This window comes from Anser brachyrhynchus, assembly GCF_964034855.1.
Source record: "Anser brachyrhynchus genome assembly, chromosome: 2".
NCBI classification, from domain to species: Eukaryota; Metazoa; Chordata; class Aves; order Anseriformes; family Anatidae; genus Anser; species Anser brachyrhynchus.
The window spans coordinates 66,846,505-66,864,778 of NC_137695.1; the positions used below are offsets into that span (position 1 = coordinate 66,846,505).

Sequence of the window (18,274 nt, forward strand, 5' to 3'; positions counted from 1 at the left end):
TGCTGTGAGGAAGGGAAGAATAAATGTGGCTGCCTTACAGTGAGCATGGACAGAGACTCGAGGAGGCCACACAGGCTGATGCTGAACAAACCACAGCCCCTACAGATTCCTGTTGGTAGATGCTCAGCCATGGCCGTGTCCTTTCCCTCTACCTGTCCCTGTGCTCACCAGCACACGCTGCTGGTGATCAAGCACCTGGAGATCAAGATTTCTGCTGCAGCTCTTTTCCGAGCCAAGCACTGATTTCCATTGCCCCCTTGCTCCCCTTCGTTCCCCGCTGCCTCACTCCACCTGTGCACCAGAGAGCAGGCATGAGTGGCAACATTTCAGCAGCTCTACTCCAAAAGATTTGGGAAACTCTGCCCACAAGCCCCAAGCAGGGGGTTATGTACAGACATTTTTGCTGATGCTGCCAAAGTTGTGGTTACAAGTTAAGAAAGCCTTTTCAGGCGCTTGAGGCAGGAAATGAGAACTCACAGTCAAAGGCCCCCTGTCTGCATGACCTGGGGTCTTTGAGCAGCTTGTTTTCCACACTGGGACAGGTTCCTGCAGGACAGCCAGCACCTGCCTCAGTGTAAACACCACAGAAAACCTGCTCCTGTGTTGCCCAGACTCAATGAGATGCATCCCCTGAGCAAGACATATAGTGTGAGTACCTGAGGTGTCACCTTTACTCCCAGCTCCTGCCTGTGAACTTCTCTTTTCTTCTGCATTGGGAGACACCTGTGCACTTCACAGTTCCACTGAAGTCTCAGTTCTTCTGGGAGCTGCTTATTTCTTGTGGTTGGGCAGCCTGCCATCTGCATTTAGGAGGTGAGATGTACAGAGCTGCCTGGGCAGCCAAATTCATGTAGTTGGTTGTCACCTCTTTTTATACATTGCATGATTCTTGGGTACCTTCTGTGCCACCAGCACTGATGGATGTGTTAAACCTGAAAATGAGTAATGGAGATAACACTTCAACACGAGTCACTGCTATGAGAAATGTTCTGTCTTCAGCTATTACAAGAGTAATAATACTCAGGAGGCCTTGGCTGTCAGGCAGACTGTCATATACCTACAGCTTGGCTCACAAACAATACTTTCATCTAATGTGACATTGTCCCCCCTCGCTAACAAAAGGCAGCTGTGAAATATTTGCAGATTTTCTAGGTGCTTGTGCTCAGAGATTTATCACTTTTGTTTCTTGTGGGTGAGACAATTGTTCACACCAACATTACACTGACAACCATGATCTGAACAATTAGATTAGCTGCAAAGCACATCAGACTTCCATGGCACATCCCAACAAGCCGTGTTGGGTCAGGATGGGTCCCCAGCAGATATCTTGCAGAGTTGGTGGAAATCCAGTCTTGTTCAGGGCTTTACTGAATTGCTGGTCTCTGAGAGCATCCTGCAGAATGCATGTTTTGAGAAGGAACTGTGAGATGATCTCAACTTGACTATTTCTGTGGTGGGTGCAGGGTGGACAGAGGGCCCTTCCAAGGAAAACCATCCAGGCAAACATGGTGTCCTTCACCGTCATTGGCTATCAGCAATGTTGGGCCATCTCCAATATACATCTTCACCAAAAGTTCTTGGTGTGCAGGAGCAGCAGTGCTGCTTCTCCTCTCCTCTCATGATGATGTGGGGCTGTGGCACAGGAGCTGCTGGTGAGATGGGGCACCTCACATATGCGTGGAACAAATTGCAGATCTCTTACATTGACGTTCCTATTCCTGTGAAATGACAGAATGATCATCCAGAAGATAAGTTAAACATTTCCGTTTCTGTATGTGTGAACTAAAGACATTGAACTCATTGGCTTGTGGTTTTACACACCTTTAATGTAACATCTGTCACACAGAGGAAGAAGCAGTTTGAGACTGCTGGCTGTTAGGGTGTAGACTTTGCCAGTGGCTTGGCATTGAAACATAAGCAAAGTACTGCCACTATATATGTATGAAGATATATTCACCTCTCAGATTTATTTTAAATATAAAGAAATTTTCCTGGTATTCTTTCACGCAGTGTTGGATTATGAACAACAGCCTGGGAAGTCTGCTGTCCGGAGGAGACCTGGAGGACTCGCTGGTGAGTTGCTCCCTGGCTGCCGCCCTGTGAGCTGAGCCCAGGGGCATGCCTCAGGGGCCCAGGTTTGTGCCTGGGATGTGTGGGGCTTTGCTACTGGGAGAGGCCATGCTGGTGGGGACAGTGAGGGTGTGATCACAGTTCCCTGAAAGCAGCATGTGTGAAAGCATCTCCCACTGAGCAGGCTGCATGTGTCAGGGCTGACTGTCCCCTGGGGCAGGGCTGGCCCTAGGAGTGTCCAGGGGGGTCCCTGTGCTGGGGATGTGCCCTCACCGCTCTTGCTGCACTGGGCTGGCCATGGCAGTTGTGGCTGTGGGGGCTTTGAAGCCATCGGCACCCAGCCATCCCCATTAACCATGCAAAGGCCTTAACAATATACAGAATTGAGCCCCAAAACCTCTACTGGGGGCTCTCAGCACCCTGGCCATGCCCATTTGGTTGCTGGCTTGGTGATACTCCCTGGGTCTCTCACCTCACCTGCTCAGTGGCATGGGGTGGGCACAGGGCTGGGCATCCCCAGGGAGCTGTGGGGGGATGCTGGTACCCCCCCTGGTTTACTGCAGTGTTTCTGCCCTTGTCCCTCTGGTGCAAGAGCCTCATCCCTGCAGGGCAGGACTGGTCACATATGTTCCTTCCTCATTTGTATCCACTGACCTGGCCAAGGCACACCTGATTTTTCCTTGTGGGTTTGGTGTGAGATGAACTCTGCCAAGTATATTTACTATGAGTATAATTTGGGACTAGGGCCTCATGAGCTTCAATGTCCTTGAACAGGTGGATTATCAATCAAGAGTTAACTCCTCTGCATCCTATGATGACGTCTTCCTCTACTCTGAACTGGACATTGACTGTGAACTTGAAACTATTCCAGCATTTGCACTGATTTTTTTTCCAGTGCTGTACACTGTGTTGTTTGTGACCGGCCTTGTGGGAAATGCTTTGGTCGTTTGGGTCCTAATGGCCTTCAAAAAAGTCAGGGCCATGACTGATGTCTATCTGCTGAACCTTGCCATCTCTGATCTCCTCTTTGTCTTCTCCCTCCCCTTCTTGGTTCAGTACTCCCTGGCGAGCCAGTGGTCTTTTGGCAATGTCATGTGTAAAATTGTCAGCTCAGCTTACTTCATTGGTTTCTACAGCAGCTCCTTCTTCATAACTGTCATGAGCATCGACAGGTACTTGGCCATTGTGCGGTCTGTGTATGCTCTGCGGGTGCGCACGTCCGCCCACGGGGTCATTGCAAGCCTGGCCCTTTGGGCAGTCGCCATTTTAGCATCAGCGCCAGACCTCATTTTCTTCCGGGAAATGGAAGACAGCAACAGGACCGTGTGCCTGCCTCGCTATCCTGGTAGCAGCAACGGCTGGAAGATTTTCAGTAATTTTGAAGTCAATGTCCTGGGGTGGCTGATCCCGGTGGGCATCCTCATTTTCTGCTACCACAACATCTTGAAAAACCTGCAGCGGTGTCACACTCGCAACAAGTACAAAGCAATGAAGCTGGTTTTCGTTGTTGTCATTGTGTTCTTCCTTTTCTGGACCCCTATCAATGTCGTGCTCTTCCTGGACTCCATGAGGAACATGCACATCATCGATGACTGCCAGGCAAGCCAAAGGCTCGACCTAGCCCTGGAGCTGGCTGAGGCGCTCTCCTTCGTCCACTGCTGCCTCAACCCCATCATCTACGCCTTCGTGGGTGAGAAGTTCAAGAAGTATCTCTGCGAGGCTTTTGGCAAATATGCACGTTTTCTCTTGATCTGCAATGACTACAGTGTGTTCCACAGGCACAAACTGGACAGGCACTCCTCTGTGCACATGGCGTCCTCGCAGTCATCTTTTGTTGGTAGTGTCTTGTAGAGCTGCAAGCCAAAAGCTCCCATACTTCATGCATGACCTGAAGTTGAGAAGTCCTCCCAGTGATTCAGTTAATAAGTCTTCTTGTTGCCTTAGTGTAGGAGGTTAAGGTGCAGTGGCCCATTACCAAAGTGTGACTAGGAAATCATGCAATCCTAGAGCAAGCTGCAGTGCACCTTGCTCCATGATATGCTGTAATACCATTCTGAGCAGGTATCTTCATGGATGCAGTTCTTCTGAAATACTTCTCTGTTGTTAGCAAATGTGAATGAGAACTTCAAACACTGAAATTAACATTGGGAAATTTATCAGCCACTCCTCTGCCCACCAGCACATGGCGTCCTCGCAGTCATCTTTTGTTGGTAGTGTCTTGTAGAGCTGCAAGCCAAAAGCTCTCTTACTTCATGCCCTGACTGCATGCCATGGCCTGAAGGGGTGGCTTGAAAGCAAGAGATTCTGAGAGTGGTGTAGTTTTTGTGATTTTCACGTTGCTTTGGGAAGTGGGTTTCAGCATAATGCTAGAAAAAGCCAGATATGGACTGTTTTCATGCTCTGTGATGCCATTTTACGTCTTACTGGATGGCAGATCATCCTTCTCTGTGAGATGTCTACCCATCCTTATCTGTGAGATGTCTACCCACAGCAAGGGGGTTGGAACTCTGTGTTCTTTAAGGTTCCTTTCAACCCCAAATATTCTGTGGTCTTCCCAGTGCTAAACAGGCAGTCTTACAGCTCAAAGTTGAAATATATGGAGTAATCTGCCATTTCCCTCTTGAAAAAGTTTCCTAGATCTAGCAGCAATGTCCTCATCTATTCAGATTTTTGCTGTGCAGAGCATAGGTGGAGGCATTAGACAAAGACTCTGCCTTTCTGACAAAGACCATTAACCTGTAAGAGGCTGGATGCTGATAAGGCAACACATGCATGCAGCTATATATATATGTATATATATATATATTTGTACTTCTGAGAGTCTGTCCCTGAAATGCAGAGAGACATAATGGATGGAAAGACAGTTGCGCCATGCACATGCGAGTAATGTATAATTTTCCCTGCCATTTTCCCTGTTTATGAACAGAATGTAATACTCCTTTTCAAGAAAATCTTTCTACCGCTTGGCTGCCTCTTTCTAGGAAGAAAGTATCTCCAGGAGTGAGGGTGACATGGCTGGAGGTGAAGTGGGCACAGAGCACACACCCAAACTCACAGCCACCTTCTAGATGAGAGGTAATTTGGTTAGCATACTCTCACCATGTTTATCGCCATGTGCCTTCCCTGCCACTCCTCTAAGAGAGAGGTTGAGTTCCTCTAATTTGGAAAACACTACAGACATACCATGAATATACAGGAAGGCACAGTGGGTGGTTAAGATCAGCCTCTTGCACAGAAGCCTGTAAAGCGAGTAACATTGTGCATATGCACATTTCCGCCAGGAACAGAGCTTTTATCCACTTCACTCCTTTGTACTCTGCATTTTACAAACACCACCAGTGAATCAAAAGAAAATATATATATATTTTAGGTTTAAGTCTGAACATGAGGAACTATTACTTTTGTGTCTGTTTTGAGATTACACACTGAAGCCAGAACGGGAGAACACCTGACTATTTAATGTGCTACCGTCATCGTGACTTCCCTTTAACCTGTGTCATCTCAGCAAAAAGAAAGGTCATGATCGGGATGCAAAGCTAAGCATCAGACGTGAGTGGGACCAATATTAAAACTATGGTGGGCACCTTTTAAGCGAATGTGTGACCATACATAAAGTCTGTGGAGAATGGCCCAGCCCCTGGCAGTTGAATGCTTTTCTTGGGACAAGCAGCTGCTGGGACAACCCTACAATTTGGCATCACCCTCAAGCTGCCTGGACTTAGGGCTCCAACCTGAGCAGATGCAGGTAGATGCTTCCTGCTCTCCTGTGCTCCCAGTACCCCACAAACAACAGCAGGGCAGAAGACTCTCCACGGCTTGTCCCATCAGAAAAAAAGAGGAGCTCTGAGACCTGTAGGTGACATGGGGCAGGTCCTGCTGCCTGCACAGCCTCCGGATGTGGGTCTCACCTCCTCCCCCTTCTCAGCAAGGCAGCAGCAACAGCTTGAAGCAGCTGGGCTGCAAGAGGTGCTGAGGTTGGTCCAGCTTGGGCTCCTGATGCTGCTGCTGCAGAGGAGGAAGGCAGCAGCCCCAGGCAGGAAATCCTTCATGCTGCAGAAAGCACCTCCTGCCTCCTCAGGAGAAGGCTTTGAAAATAGGGCTGAGACAGCAGCAAAGGGAAGATGCCCTTTAAATGCTACTGAGAACTAGAGAAGTGAAAGGCTTTGAAAAGAAGTCCCTTTTCTCATGTTCAACTTTATTTCTAAATGCGTAAAATACGAAAATATGCACTTGGACTTTTCTGTTGTAAGACTGTGCTGAAGAACATGTCTATTAAAACAGCAGAACAGTGAAAACAGCTGGAAAAATTGTCATGTCTTGGGTATAACAAACTGAGGAGACCTGGCCATGGTGGGGGGGGGGGGGGGTGTGGAGCGGGGGGAGGGGAGCAGAGGAGCAGAAAGACCATTGCATCCCCAGAGGTTTCCTCACAGCAAGCATCCTTCCAGGGCTGAGGATAAGGAGCTGTATGCATGCAATGAGACACTGAGCCAGCGAAGCATTCCCTTTTCAAAACACCAAGAGTTCTGGTGAGAGCTGATCCTATAATACTTGTCATCAGCCAGCTCCCCCGCACAGCGTAACATCTTCCCAACTCAGTTGCTGGTGTCCTGGAGCATTACACCTCAACTGGCATCAGAAATTAAAATTTTAAATGCAGCAAAATGAGCCCACTTATGCTAGACCATGACACACACAGCTAGGGAGGATGCTTTCCAAGAGGAGCAAAGTGAACCAGCTTACCCAACCAGATGAGGACAGGTTGTAGGAGGACCACAAAGGTATTTTGGATGCTTGAGTGCTTTCAGCGCTCATGTGTCTCACTTGAGATTACTCTTAACACCCTTTACCATTAGTGCACTAACAGGAACTAGAGATTTCTTGAGTCCCTGTGGTACGTTTTTGTCACAGGATGACACAAATGACTGACAGTAATCCAAATGAATACTGCACAGATCAAAAAGTTCACTGTCACCTCAGAGTATAACCCACAATTACAGCACATCCCAGAACCAAGAAAATCTGAACACCGCCCCCACACACACACCCCTGACCCTGTTGTCCTCTCCTGATGTGCTCCTGTTCTGCAGCAGAGCCTCACTGTAGGCCGTGCACATCTTATTTTGGTGACCTTGCCTAACCTACACCTTCACGCACCCTTTTCAGGACTGTGTGGAGTAACACAACTCCTCAGTCAGATTTTTGACTATTACTGGAAAATGCTCTCTGGGAGTACAGCCTAAGTACTGATCACAAATATTGCTGAGCTTCAGAAGAGAAGTCTTCAGCTGCCTGATGTGGTCCAGGAGAGGTAGGGATGATTTTCTGTAAAGCTTAGAGACACATTCTTCAGAAAAAAAAAAAAATGTATATATATGTGTGTGTGTGTGTGTGTGTTGCTCTTCATCTAAATGTCTGGGATCCCCCTTAGGCCACAGGTTAACTTGCCAATCTTGAAAAGGCTTCTTCTAAAAGGAAATTCTCCATCCTGCATTTGCATGAGTAAGGGGTTGCTCCATGCTATCAAATTTGCTGGCCATTTCAGTCTGACTGCAAAACTTGAAATGCCAGTGCGAAGAAGGTGCATTGACCAAATTTTGCAGAAAAATGGAAAAACGCAAAAAATGTTATTCTTAGATCACTTTTGCATTTACTTTGTGTCAGTGTGCAAAAGGGGAAGGGAAAAAGTAGAAATGGAGGGCACGCATTCAACAAGCCAGGAAGCTCCCCTGTGACTGCAGGGATGTTTTTTTCCAATCCATGCTGCAGTCCCTGCAGATGCCCATTCCCTGACCTCACTCTTCTCTGGGTATCACAGAGGTGATGCTGGGGAGCAGCTCTGGAGGGTTGGCAGGGTGGGAGCATAAGCAGTGAGAAGGGATGAAATAATTTTGCATTTCCTGTTATTCTGCAGTCTTGAGGGTACTCCTATTTTCCTGCAGTGAACTGGTGATGGAAATGACTGCCAGCTACTCGGGGAAGAGCTGTGGGGGTAACCACTGCAGTGCAAAGAAGATTTTTGCCTGCATGTCAGTGGTGCAGAATCCTCTGTTGCGTCACTTCTGGAGGAACCAAGCCATGAAATCCTACAGTATTGTACAGACACCAACATGTACGCCACTGTGGGGATGCAGAACTTGTTTCCATCTCCTGTGCTTCCAGCAAGGTGCAATCTAGGGGGCTCATGCTGCAAAGTTTCAGGGGAGAGAGAGAGTTGATGCTGTCCTTCTGCCCACCACCCTTTGTCTTTAACCATAATGTGTGTGAATCCTGTTCTTGGACATCTAAGTGTTTGCACGTACAAAGAAAAAAGCCTGGTTGACCATGGGTGCTGAGGCACCTGAATGGCAGGAGCAGCATTGCAGGACTGGCATCAAGGAATCAGTTAAACATTTTCCTTTATTCACAGTCTTTGCTTTATAATTTGTGGAATGTGTCATGGCCCACATGAAAGAACATCTGTTTCTTGCACACGCAGTGTTACCAGACTGTTCTTGCAAAAAAAAAATGTATCTTGCAGATTGCAAATATTAACACATATTAAAATAGTAAACCCTACCTGAAAAAGATCAGTGGCTAAACAGAATTGTCTTTTGTGTTTTGTTGGTTCTTCTCTAGGAATTAACCCCAGTATGTGTGGGGATACTGCAAGGGTAGACTCTTACAGTGAATTAAATTGCTAGAATAAAAGATAATAAGATAATCTGCTCTCAGCCTCTTTTTCCCAGGGAGAGGGGGAAGAGGGAGAGAGAGAAAGAGGAGGTAGAGAAGAGGCAGCTGGAGGGATGATCAGTTGTGTAAAACTGCCTGGGACAGAAGAAAAAAGCATAGGCTGAAAGAATCAATGACAGGACAAGGAAGTTCCTCAGGTTCTGGGATTGTGCAATTACACTGCATACAGTATCTTTATTATAAAACTTCAAATAGGGTCATATCTTGTAGGGAGAAATAGACCAGAGCCAAAAACTTCAGAACATCATTGCATTTATCTATCAATATTTGTGTGTGTGTGTGTGTATATATATATATATGTATACACATATATATTCACACACACATTTAATATATATACATACATATATATGATTATATTTTATATGTACACATATATTATATATATGTATATGCATGGTTAACCATTCACATATATATCATCTATGTTACCAAGCTCGAACAGCAGTAAGGAATGTCTCAAGAAGCTCATACTAGTGCATCACTTGTTTAAAGTGTTCAGAAAGTCTGTCTGGGTTTTAGGCAACTCTGAAGTCTCTGGCCACTCACACCAGTCTGTGCCATCTGCTTTAGATACCACCTGAGTTACAGGCTCTTGGTGTATTTCCCCGTTTGTCTTCTCTCCATCCTGTTGCAGGCTTTCAGCAGAACAACCACCCCTCAGCTCATGGGTCAGGGCTCTGCTGAGAGCAACCACCTCCTTGGCCACCTCCAGCAGATCTCCAGGAAGTTTTTACGTATGACCCTTACCACTCCCTCAGCTTACATTCGGTGTTTTCCACTCTTCAGTCTCTTTTTCCTGGTAACTATTTCTCACTCATACCCAGAGCACTCATTCATTGCCATCATTTTTTTTTTTTCTTAAGAATCCCACAGTGTCATTTCTCAGCTGTGACTTTTAAACCCTTCCAGCCCAGTAGCTGCAGGTCCTGGTAGCAAAGAACTTAGGCAGATAGGGAGGCAGGGTCATACCTAGATATTCTTCCATCTTCATGTTAACAAAACCCAGGCATAAAGTTAATTTCTTTGTTGCTTGACTAACTGATCGTTTACTAAGCTCTTTCTGGGCTGGGAACGTTGTTTAGATATCAGGTAGAAGCCAGACCCTGGAGTGATTCTTTAAATGTGGGGACCGTTTCCCTCCCAAAAGTGTGTTCCCCCTCCTGTGTTGAGCCCAGTCCCTACCTACAGAGCAAATCCACTCTGCTTTAATTCCCTGTGCTGTTACCTTTGTCTATTCACATTATTAGCATGCAAACCACTTTCCTTGGAGGGGAGTTAGTTGTTTTAATGGACACATCTGGCATCTTCCCTACACACAAATGATGCAGCCAACTCTGAGAGCAGTCCAGGACTAACTGCCTCGCCCAGGGGGGCAGCTCACTGAGGAGGCATGAAGAATTAAATAAGCAATCCAGAAATAAGTATTATGCCTTTGTTTTATAAACATCAGGAGTATTTAGGTGTGACCTTGACTCCCTGTCTGCAAAGACAGACTGCCTCCTCCTTGTACTTCGATGCACAATTTCATGATTTCATTAGAGATATTTGAGGACCATGTGTCCTGTACTGGAGGTGCTGGGTGCACCTTTCTGTACTGCTAGGGCAGTGCAGAGTCTGATGGTAATTTTGGCCTCCTTTTCACAAAGAAGGTAGAGTAGGAAGTGAACTCCAAAGGGAACCATGGTACAAGTAAGCTTAAACAGATGCTTCCACTTTTCTGGTACATCCTGTCCTAAAAGGTTCCCTGAACAGTGCGTCTCCGTGCTACTCTGAGAAGGAGGCATGAATCTATGTTAAAGGATTCAGCTGGTGGGCAGAGGAGTGGCTGATAAATTTCCTAATGTTAATTTCAGTGTTTGAAGTTCTCATTCACATTTGCTAACAACAGAGAAGTATTTCAGAAGAACTGCATCCATGAAGATACCTGCTCAGAATGGTATTACAGCATATCATGGAGCAAGGTGCACTGCAGCTTGCTCTAGGATTGCATGATTTCCTAGTCACACTTTGGTAATGGGCCACTGCACCTTAACCTCCTACACTAAGGCAACAAGAAGACTTATTAACTGAATCACTGGGAGGACTTCTCAACTTCAGGTCATGCATGAAGTATGGGAGCTTTTGGCTTGCAGCTCTACAAGACACTACCAACAAAAGATGACTGCGAGGACGCCATGTGCACAGAGGAGTGCCTGTCCAGTTTGTGCCTGTGGAACACACTGTAGTCATTGCAGATCAAGAGAAAACGTGCATATTTGCCAAAAGCCTCGCAGAGATACTTCTTGAACTTCTCACCCACGAAGGCGTAGATGATGGGGTTGAGGCAGCAGTGGACGAAGGAGAGCGCCTCAGCCAGCTCCAGGGCTAGGTCGAGCCTTTGGCTTGCCTGGCAGTCATCGATGATGTGCATGTTCCTCATGGAGTCCAGGAAGAGCACGACATTGATAGGGGTCCAGAAAAGGAAGAACACAATGACAACAACGAAAACCAGCTTCATTGCTTTGTACTTGTTGCGAGTGTGACACCGCTGCAGGTTTTTCAAGATGTTGTGGTAGCAGAAAATGAGGATGCCCACCGGGATCAGCCACCCCAGGACATTGACTTCAAAATTACTGAAAATCTTCCAGCCGTTGCTGCTACCAGGATAGCGAGGCAGGCACACGGTCCTGTTGCTGTCTTCCATTTCCCGGAAGAAAATGAGGTCTGGCGCTGATGCTAAAATGGCGACTGCCCAAAGGGCCAGGCTTGCAATGACCCCGTGGGCGGACGTGCGCACCCGCAGAGCATACACAGACCGCACAATGGCCAAGTACCTGTCGATGCTCATGATAGTTATGAAGAAGGAGCTGCTGTAGAAACCAATGAAGTAAGCTGAGCTGACAATTTTACACATGACATTGCCAAAAGACCACTGGCTCGCCAGGGAGTACTGAACCAAGAAGGGGAGGGAGAAGACAAAGAGGAGATCAGAGATGGCAAGGTTCAGCAGATAGACATCAGTCATGGCCCTGACTTTTTTGAAGGCCATTAGGACCCAAACGACCAAAGCATTTCCCACAAGGCCGGTCACAAACAACACAGTGTACAGCACTGGAAAAGCCATAGATGTAAAGGATTTACTATGTTCTGTGGTGCAAGTGGAAGCCATTTCAGGATAGTAATGGTCCTCATAATAAGTTGAAGAGGAATTAGGTGCTGGTGACATGGTATCTGTTGTCCTGTGAAATGAGTTGTAGATATTATACAATGGAGAGGAGTTGAGTTGTTGACAGGTAATCCATAGTGAGAGGAACCTCTTCAGAATAAATAACCTAATCAGTAAATAAGCCTAAAAACTGTCTAATGAGGATATAATTTAGATACACAGAGGTCAGGCCAGGCAAAAAAAGTATAACAATAGCAGCAAGAAAAAGCAGCTCACGGCTGCTTTCAGTGCAATACTGTCAGCCCATACAGGGGACTACATCATGAGCTGCATGTACTGAAGGAAACCAACCAAACTTTCTGACAGCTGACAGTCTCAGGATATTTCTTTTCTGTGCATTCTTTCACGTTCACATGAACTTCCTATTCTGAAAATCATAGCATTGCTTTTCCTGTTTCCATGAAAGCAGGAATGCGGAAATCTCTGGAAATGAAGTTCCTCTCTCCTGCACATGCTTTGCAGCTGCAGGAAGCTAGGGCTGTATGCTTGCCCTGACTGAAAGCCCATGTGGAGCTAGTGCACATCCACAGCCCGCAGCTAGGACAAACCACTCCATACTGTGTCCAGGTCAGAGGATGCAAATGAGGAAGGAACATGTGTGACCAGTCCTGCCCTGCAGGGATGAGGCTCTTGCACCAGAGGGACAAGGGCAGAAATACTGCAGTAAACCAGGGGGGGTACCAGCATCCCCCCACAGCTCCTTGGGGATGCCCAGCCCTGTGCCCACCCCATGCCACTGAGCAGGTGAGGTGAGAGACCCAGGGAGTATCACCAAGCCAGCAACCAAATGGGCATGGCCAGGGTGCTGAGAGCCCCCAGTAGAGGTTTTGGGGCTCAATTCTGTATATTGTTAAGGCCTTTGCATGGCTAATGGGGATGGCTGGGTGCCGATGGCTTCAAAGCCCCCACAGCCACAACTGCCATGGCCAGCCCAGTGCAGCAAGAGCGGTGAGGGCACATCCCCAGCACAGGGACCCCCCTGGACACTCCTAGGGCCAGCCCTGCCCCAGGGGACAGTCAGCCCTGACACATGCAGCCTTCTCAGTGGGAGATGCTTTCACACACGCTTCTTTAAGGGAACTGTGACCACAGTGATTCCTTCCACACCCTCACTGTTCCCACCAGCATGGCCTCACCCAGTAGCAAAGCCCCATACATCCCAGGCACAAACCTGGGCCCCTCAGGTGTGCCCCTGGGCTCAGCTCACAGGGCGGCAGCCAGGGAGCAACTCACCAGCGAGTCCTCCAGATCTCCTCCGGACATCAGGCTCCCCAGGCTGTCATCCACAGTCTCTGTGTAGGAAGAAATACCAAAATCAATGCCTCTGTAGGTTATAGACACCTGAGACTTGAGTATACCTTCACACACTTATGTTTCAATGCCAAGTCACTGACAAGGTCTTCAGTCTAACAGCAGACAGTCAAAAATTGCCTCTTCCTTTATTCTTTACCTGTGTATTGCAGTGAAGACCCATGCTGACCACAAGGCAGTGAGGTTGGTTTCTTTAGCTGATTCTCATACAAAACCAGCAACCTCAGCTTCAGCTTGAAACAGTGCTTTAGTCAGCAGAGGTAGGAACGTCATTGGAAGAGATCTGCAATTTTCCCCACACGTCTGCAAGGTGCCCGTGTCTCTCAGCAGGTGCCCCTTTCTCAGTGGTAGCTCCAACTCACCAGGAAAGAGGAAGACATGCTGCTGCTCCTGGATTTGTGGAGGAGGTGTACAGCCCTGTGTTTTGCAATTATTATTGCAAATGGTTTCAATTTTCTTAGGAGGTATCAACCCCAAAGGAAAGTTCAGTCTGAGGGGTCACATCATCTCCCCTTGAGACACGTATCTTGTGGAATAGCTCCCAGACAGTATGGGAAAGTCTCAGAAACACCCCTTTCTGGACACATTCTCCCAGCCAGAAGTGCTGCCTTGCCTCCTTTCTGCTGTGATAACATCCACATATGCCCAGAGATCAGAACTGGTAAAAACATGAGAAAAATAAAAGAAATTTTAGTGAGAGGCATTTATTTGTGTCACACACCTCTCTTGGCTGAAAGATGCTCCTGCACAGGGATGTATCTTCATGAGCATGCAGAAAACTCAGAATCCCCCAGTAACTGGGTCTTGTCCAGGATAATCCTGTGTTATTTTCATCCTCTTGAAAGTGCTGCTTTAGTCTATCAGTAGTGAAACACCATGAAATTACTAACTATTCTGGGATGGTCACCTTCCAAACAAGGACATAGCCAAAGCAGAGACATTTAATGCCTTCTTTGCCTCTGTCTTCAACACTGCTGATGGGCTTCAGGACCCCGAGCTCCATGAGCTGGAGTACTGTGACGGTGGGAATGATAAACTCCCAACCGACCCTGAACGTGTGTGGTATTTGCTGCTGCACCTGGATCCATACAAGTCCATGGGTCCAGACGGGATTCTTCCCAGGGTGCTCAGAGAGCTGGCTAAAGTCATCAAGGGACCTCTCAATTATTTTTCAACAGTCTTGGGAATCTGGAGAGGTCCCAGTTGACTGGAAGCTGGCAAATGTTGTACCAATTTTCAAGAAGGGCAAGAAAGAAGACCCTGGCAACTACAGGTCTGTCAGTCTCACATCAGTGCCTGGTAAAATTATGGAGAAGATTATCCTTGAAGTTATTGAAGCACACCTGGGGGACAATGCAGTCATTGGTCCCAGCCAACATGGGTTCACAAGGGGTAGGTCCTGTTTAACAAATTTGATTTCCTTTTGTGATAAGATCACCCATATAGTTGATCAGGGGAAACCAGCTGATATGATCTTTTTGGATTTCAGCAAAGCTTTTGCCATAGTTTCCCATGGGATCCTACTGGACAAAATGTCCAGCATACAGCTAGACAAAAACATCATGCGATGGGTAAGCAATTGGCTGACGGGCAGGGCTCAAAGGCTTGTGGTAAATGGGGCCACATCAGGCTGGCGGCTGGTCACCATTGGGGTCCCCCAAGGCTCCATTTTAGGGCCAGTTCTCTTCAGTGTTTTTATAAACGATTTGGATGTAGGAGTAGAAGATGTTTTGAGCAAATTTTCTGATGACACCAAACTTGGAGGAGTTGTGGACTCGGATGAGGGTGGAAAGGCCTTGCAGAGAGATCTGGACAGACTGGAGAGCTGGGCGATCACCAACCACATGAAGTTTAACAAGAGCAAGTGCCGTGTCCTGCACCTGAGACGGGGACAACCCTGGCTATACGTACAGGCTGGGTGATGAGATGCTGAAGAGCAGCCCCGCAGAGAGGGATCTGGGGGTTTTGGTTGATAGCAAGCTGAATGTGAGCCAGCCCTGTGCCCTGGCAGCCAGGAGGGCCAACTGCATCCTGGGGTGCATCAAGCACGGCACTGCTAGTCAGTCGAGGGAAGAGATTGTCCCGCTCTGCTCTGGTGCAGCCTCACCTCAAGTACTGTGTGCAGTTCTGGGCACCACAGTACAAAAAGGATGCAAAACTGTTGGAGAGTGTCCAGAGAAGTGCTATGACGATGGTGAAGGGACTAGAGGGGAAGACGTATGAGGAGCAGCTGAGGTCACTGGGCCTGTTTCAGCCTGGAAAAGAGGAGGCTGAGGTGAGACCTCATTGCAGTCTACAGCTTCCTCGTGAGGGGGAGTGGAGGGGCAGGCACTGATTTATTCTCTTTAGTAACCAGTGATAAGACCCACGGGAATGGTGTCAAGCTGAGGCAGGAGAGGTTCAGGCTGGATATCAGAAAGAGGTTCTTCACCGAAAGGGTTGTCACACACTGGAACTACTTCCCCAGGGAAGCAGTCACTGCCACTGCACTATGCCTGTCAGTGTTTAAGAAGTGTTTGGACTGTGCACTTAGTCACATGATCTGAATTTTTGGGTAGACCTGTGCGGTGCCAGGAGTTGGACTAGATAATCCTTATGGGTCCCTTCCAACTCGGGATATTCTATGATTCTGTGATTCTGTGAGATCCAGAACAGATCACAACAGAAAAATTAATAAATAAATAAAAAGGAAAAAAAGTGACTTGAGGTATTCTGTCCAAATGTAAAAAAAGTTTGGGAAATAGAAGGTGAATTATATCCTTGGTCTGAAGATGTCCATTGTAACTCTCTGAAATGCAGACTGGCGCACATTTTTTTGTTAACATTCATATCAGAGCTATTCCTCCACATATGCTTTGCAGTTTGGCCAAAAAATGCTGGCCACAGCAAAGTTGTGATGAACCATGCCAGTTTTGATGCATGACTTTTGCATGACTCACTTCTGCAGGGATGCGTATTTTTGCATAAATCTATGTTTCTGTTCACTCAGCTAAAATGCCAAAATGTACAGAGCTGCATCATAGAAATCCCCACTCAGAGTAGTGGTGGTGTATTTTGGGTTTCAACAGACTCTGCTGACTCATGCATCTGCTGGGGTGTCGTCTCTAGCCAACACCACTCTCATCTCAGAGCTGGCAGGACTTGCTGCCTCGGTACAACATACTTTTTGGTGCAGTCAGAGAGTGCTACTGTAACTCTGGCATGAACAGATGCATCAGACCCCATGTAGGACAAGAGATGTGCAAAAGAAGAGTGATACCAAGCCAACAGCAAGGCCTGCTGAGCTACCTCATTAAATGCTATTTTTCCTCACCATGCCCTGATATCCAGGCACACTTCCCACTGACGTTAATATATGTGCAATGTCATGCACACGGGCATCACAAAGACATTTATTCACACACCTTTTCTTCAGCTGGCACTCTCCAAGGATGCTCAGTGTCTCTGTAATCCTCCATATGCTTCGGTTTGCAGAAGGTAAAACATGAGTTTTGAAAGAAAAGGGCACTCAGGCACCACAACCAGCTGAGGTCTTGACGTCACACCTGCCACTATTTGCTGCCCAGTTATTCATTCCTGTCCTTGAGGAGCCTGCAGGTACAGGAGGGCTTCTGAACAAGGCCACATGGTCCCCTAAAAAAAAAAGGCTGTTAACTGATGAAGAGCAGCAAGGATAATCATTCCTCAAAGCCCTAATCATTGCTGACCCATTCTTCAAGATAAAGGTGATCTTTCTAGCAAATGTGAGCATGGTGCCAAGGTGTGGGACTCACATGTGAAACAAACTGCAGGGGTGAAGCACAGCCCGAGCTCCGGCTTTGCCAAAGGGAGGTGGCAAACTAAGAAACAGAGTGGAGCAGGGCAGATCTCTGCTCACCTCTCCATTTCCTAACAGCACCCTATGTAAGCCAGCACCAAGACCATCATGACATGAATAGGCTCCTCTGAATTTCAAAGACATGACAGTCCTCTCTGAAGCATGGTGGCTGCCATGGATGATCAGCCCTAGCCTCACTCATTCCTGAAGCTGAACATTGATGCTGAGCTTACTGACTGACTGCTGTGGAGGCTGTTTCAGAGAAATGTGATCAATCATGATCTGAGGTGAAATGCCCATTTAGTACCAATCTCCCAAAACAGTACCCAGTCCATGTCAATGTTTGAGCAGGTCTTGGTTGACCAGCAGATAGGGTTGTGGCAGTTTTCAAGAGAGGGATCCTTTCTGCATGGATCTGGGCAGCATTAGCAAAAATGTCTATGCATAACCCCCTGTTCAGGGCTTATGGGCAGAGTTTCCCAAATCTTTTGGAGCAGAGCTGCTGAAATGATGCCTCTTGTGCCTGCTCTCTGGGCTCGCTGGTGCACAGTCCCTGGGGCGAGGAGGAGGGGAACAAAGGGGAGCAAGGGGGCAATGGAAATCAGTGCTTGGCTCAGAAAAGAGCTCCAGCAGAAACCTTGATCTCTGGGTGCGGATGAGAGAGCAGCATGTGCTGGTGAGCACAGGGACAGGTAGAGGGAAAATACATGGACACAGCTGAGCATCTACCAACAGGAATCTGTAGAGGCTGTGCTTCGTTCAGCATCAGCCTTCAGCACAGCACCTGGCGAAGCAACAACTCGCAGACATCAGTAAGCATTTGCCAAGTCGCTGGCACAAAGCAGCGCTTTCCTGCATGAAAGGTGATTGAGGAAACAGGTCTTGGCCCCAGCAACTCAGCTGTGGAAGCAGGGAGAGAGCAGAGAGCAAGGCTGGGAGGCCTCCTTGGGTTTCTGTCCAAGGTAGCTGCATTCATCCTCCCCTTGCTCATAGCAGTTGCTTTCTCCAGGTTCTGTGTAGCCCCATTGGTCCTCAGTGTCCACACCAGAGCCTGTCTCCAGAGGTGCTGGGTGTGAGGGCACTCATCAGCCTTCAGCTCTGCCTCACAGGTCTCCTGAGCAACATGAGGAATAGAG

At 47.6% G+C, this 18,274-nt stretch overlaps 3 protein-coding genes across 8 annotated transcripts in view; 1 reads left to right on the forward strand and 2 right to left on the reverse strand.

Annotated features, from left to right (window-relative positions):
* Positions 1 to 1,941: 1,941 nt before the first annotated feature.
* Positions 1,942 to 6,367, forward strand: LOC308189725 (C-C chemokine receptor type 4-like; the record flags this gene model as incomplete). Its single annotated transcript, XM_080580124.1, has 2 exons — positions 1,942 to 2,073; positions 2,845 to 6,367. The coding sequence occupies 2 exons, from the start codon at positions 1,942 to 1,944 to the stop codon at positions 3,919 to 3,921; spliced, it is 1,209 nt and encodes a 402-aa protein (XP_080436250.1). The 3' UTR covers positions 3,922 to 6,367.
* A 154-nt stretch (positions 6,368 to 6,521) lies between these two features.
* Positions 6,522 to 18,274, reverse strand: part of LOC308189729 (C-C chemokine receptor type 8-like) — a 66,016-nt gene continuing 54,263 nt past the window's right edge. For 2 of the 5 annotated variants that reach the window (XM_080580130.1, XM_080580131.1), the window contains exons 2-3: positions 13,244 to 13,302; positions 6,522 to 12,023 (exon numbers count right to left, since the gene is read on the reverse strand). In XM_080580130.1, coding sequence (XP_080436256.1) covers positions 10,940 to 12,010 — 1,071 coding nt within the window. In that variant the 5' untranslated portion in view covers positions 12,011 to 12,023; positions 13,244 to 13,302 and the 3' untranslated portion in view covers positions 6,522 to 10,939. Of the gene's footprint in view, positions 12,024 to 13,243; positions 13,303 to 13,460; positions 13,978 to 16,725; positions 16,816 to 18,274 lie in introns of those variants that run through there. The other 3 variants (XM_080580128.1, XM_080580129.1, XM_080580127.1) reach the window with 3 other exon arrangements.
* GLB1 (galactosidase beta 1) overlaps positions 16,772 to 18,274 on the reverse strand; it is a 96,353-nt gene continuing 94,850 nt past the window's right edge. The window contains exon 16 of one of the 2 annotated variants that reach the window (XM_080580092.1): positions 16,772 to 16,954. In XM_080580092.1, coding sequence (XP_080436218.1) covers positions 16,892 to 16,954 — 63 coding nt within the window. In that variant the 3' untranslated portion in view covers positions 16,772 to 16,891. Of the gene's footprint in view, positions 16,955 to 18,134; positions 18,253 to 18,274 lie in introns of those variants that run through there. The other variant, XM_080580099.1, reaches the window with a different exon arrangement.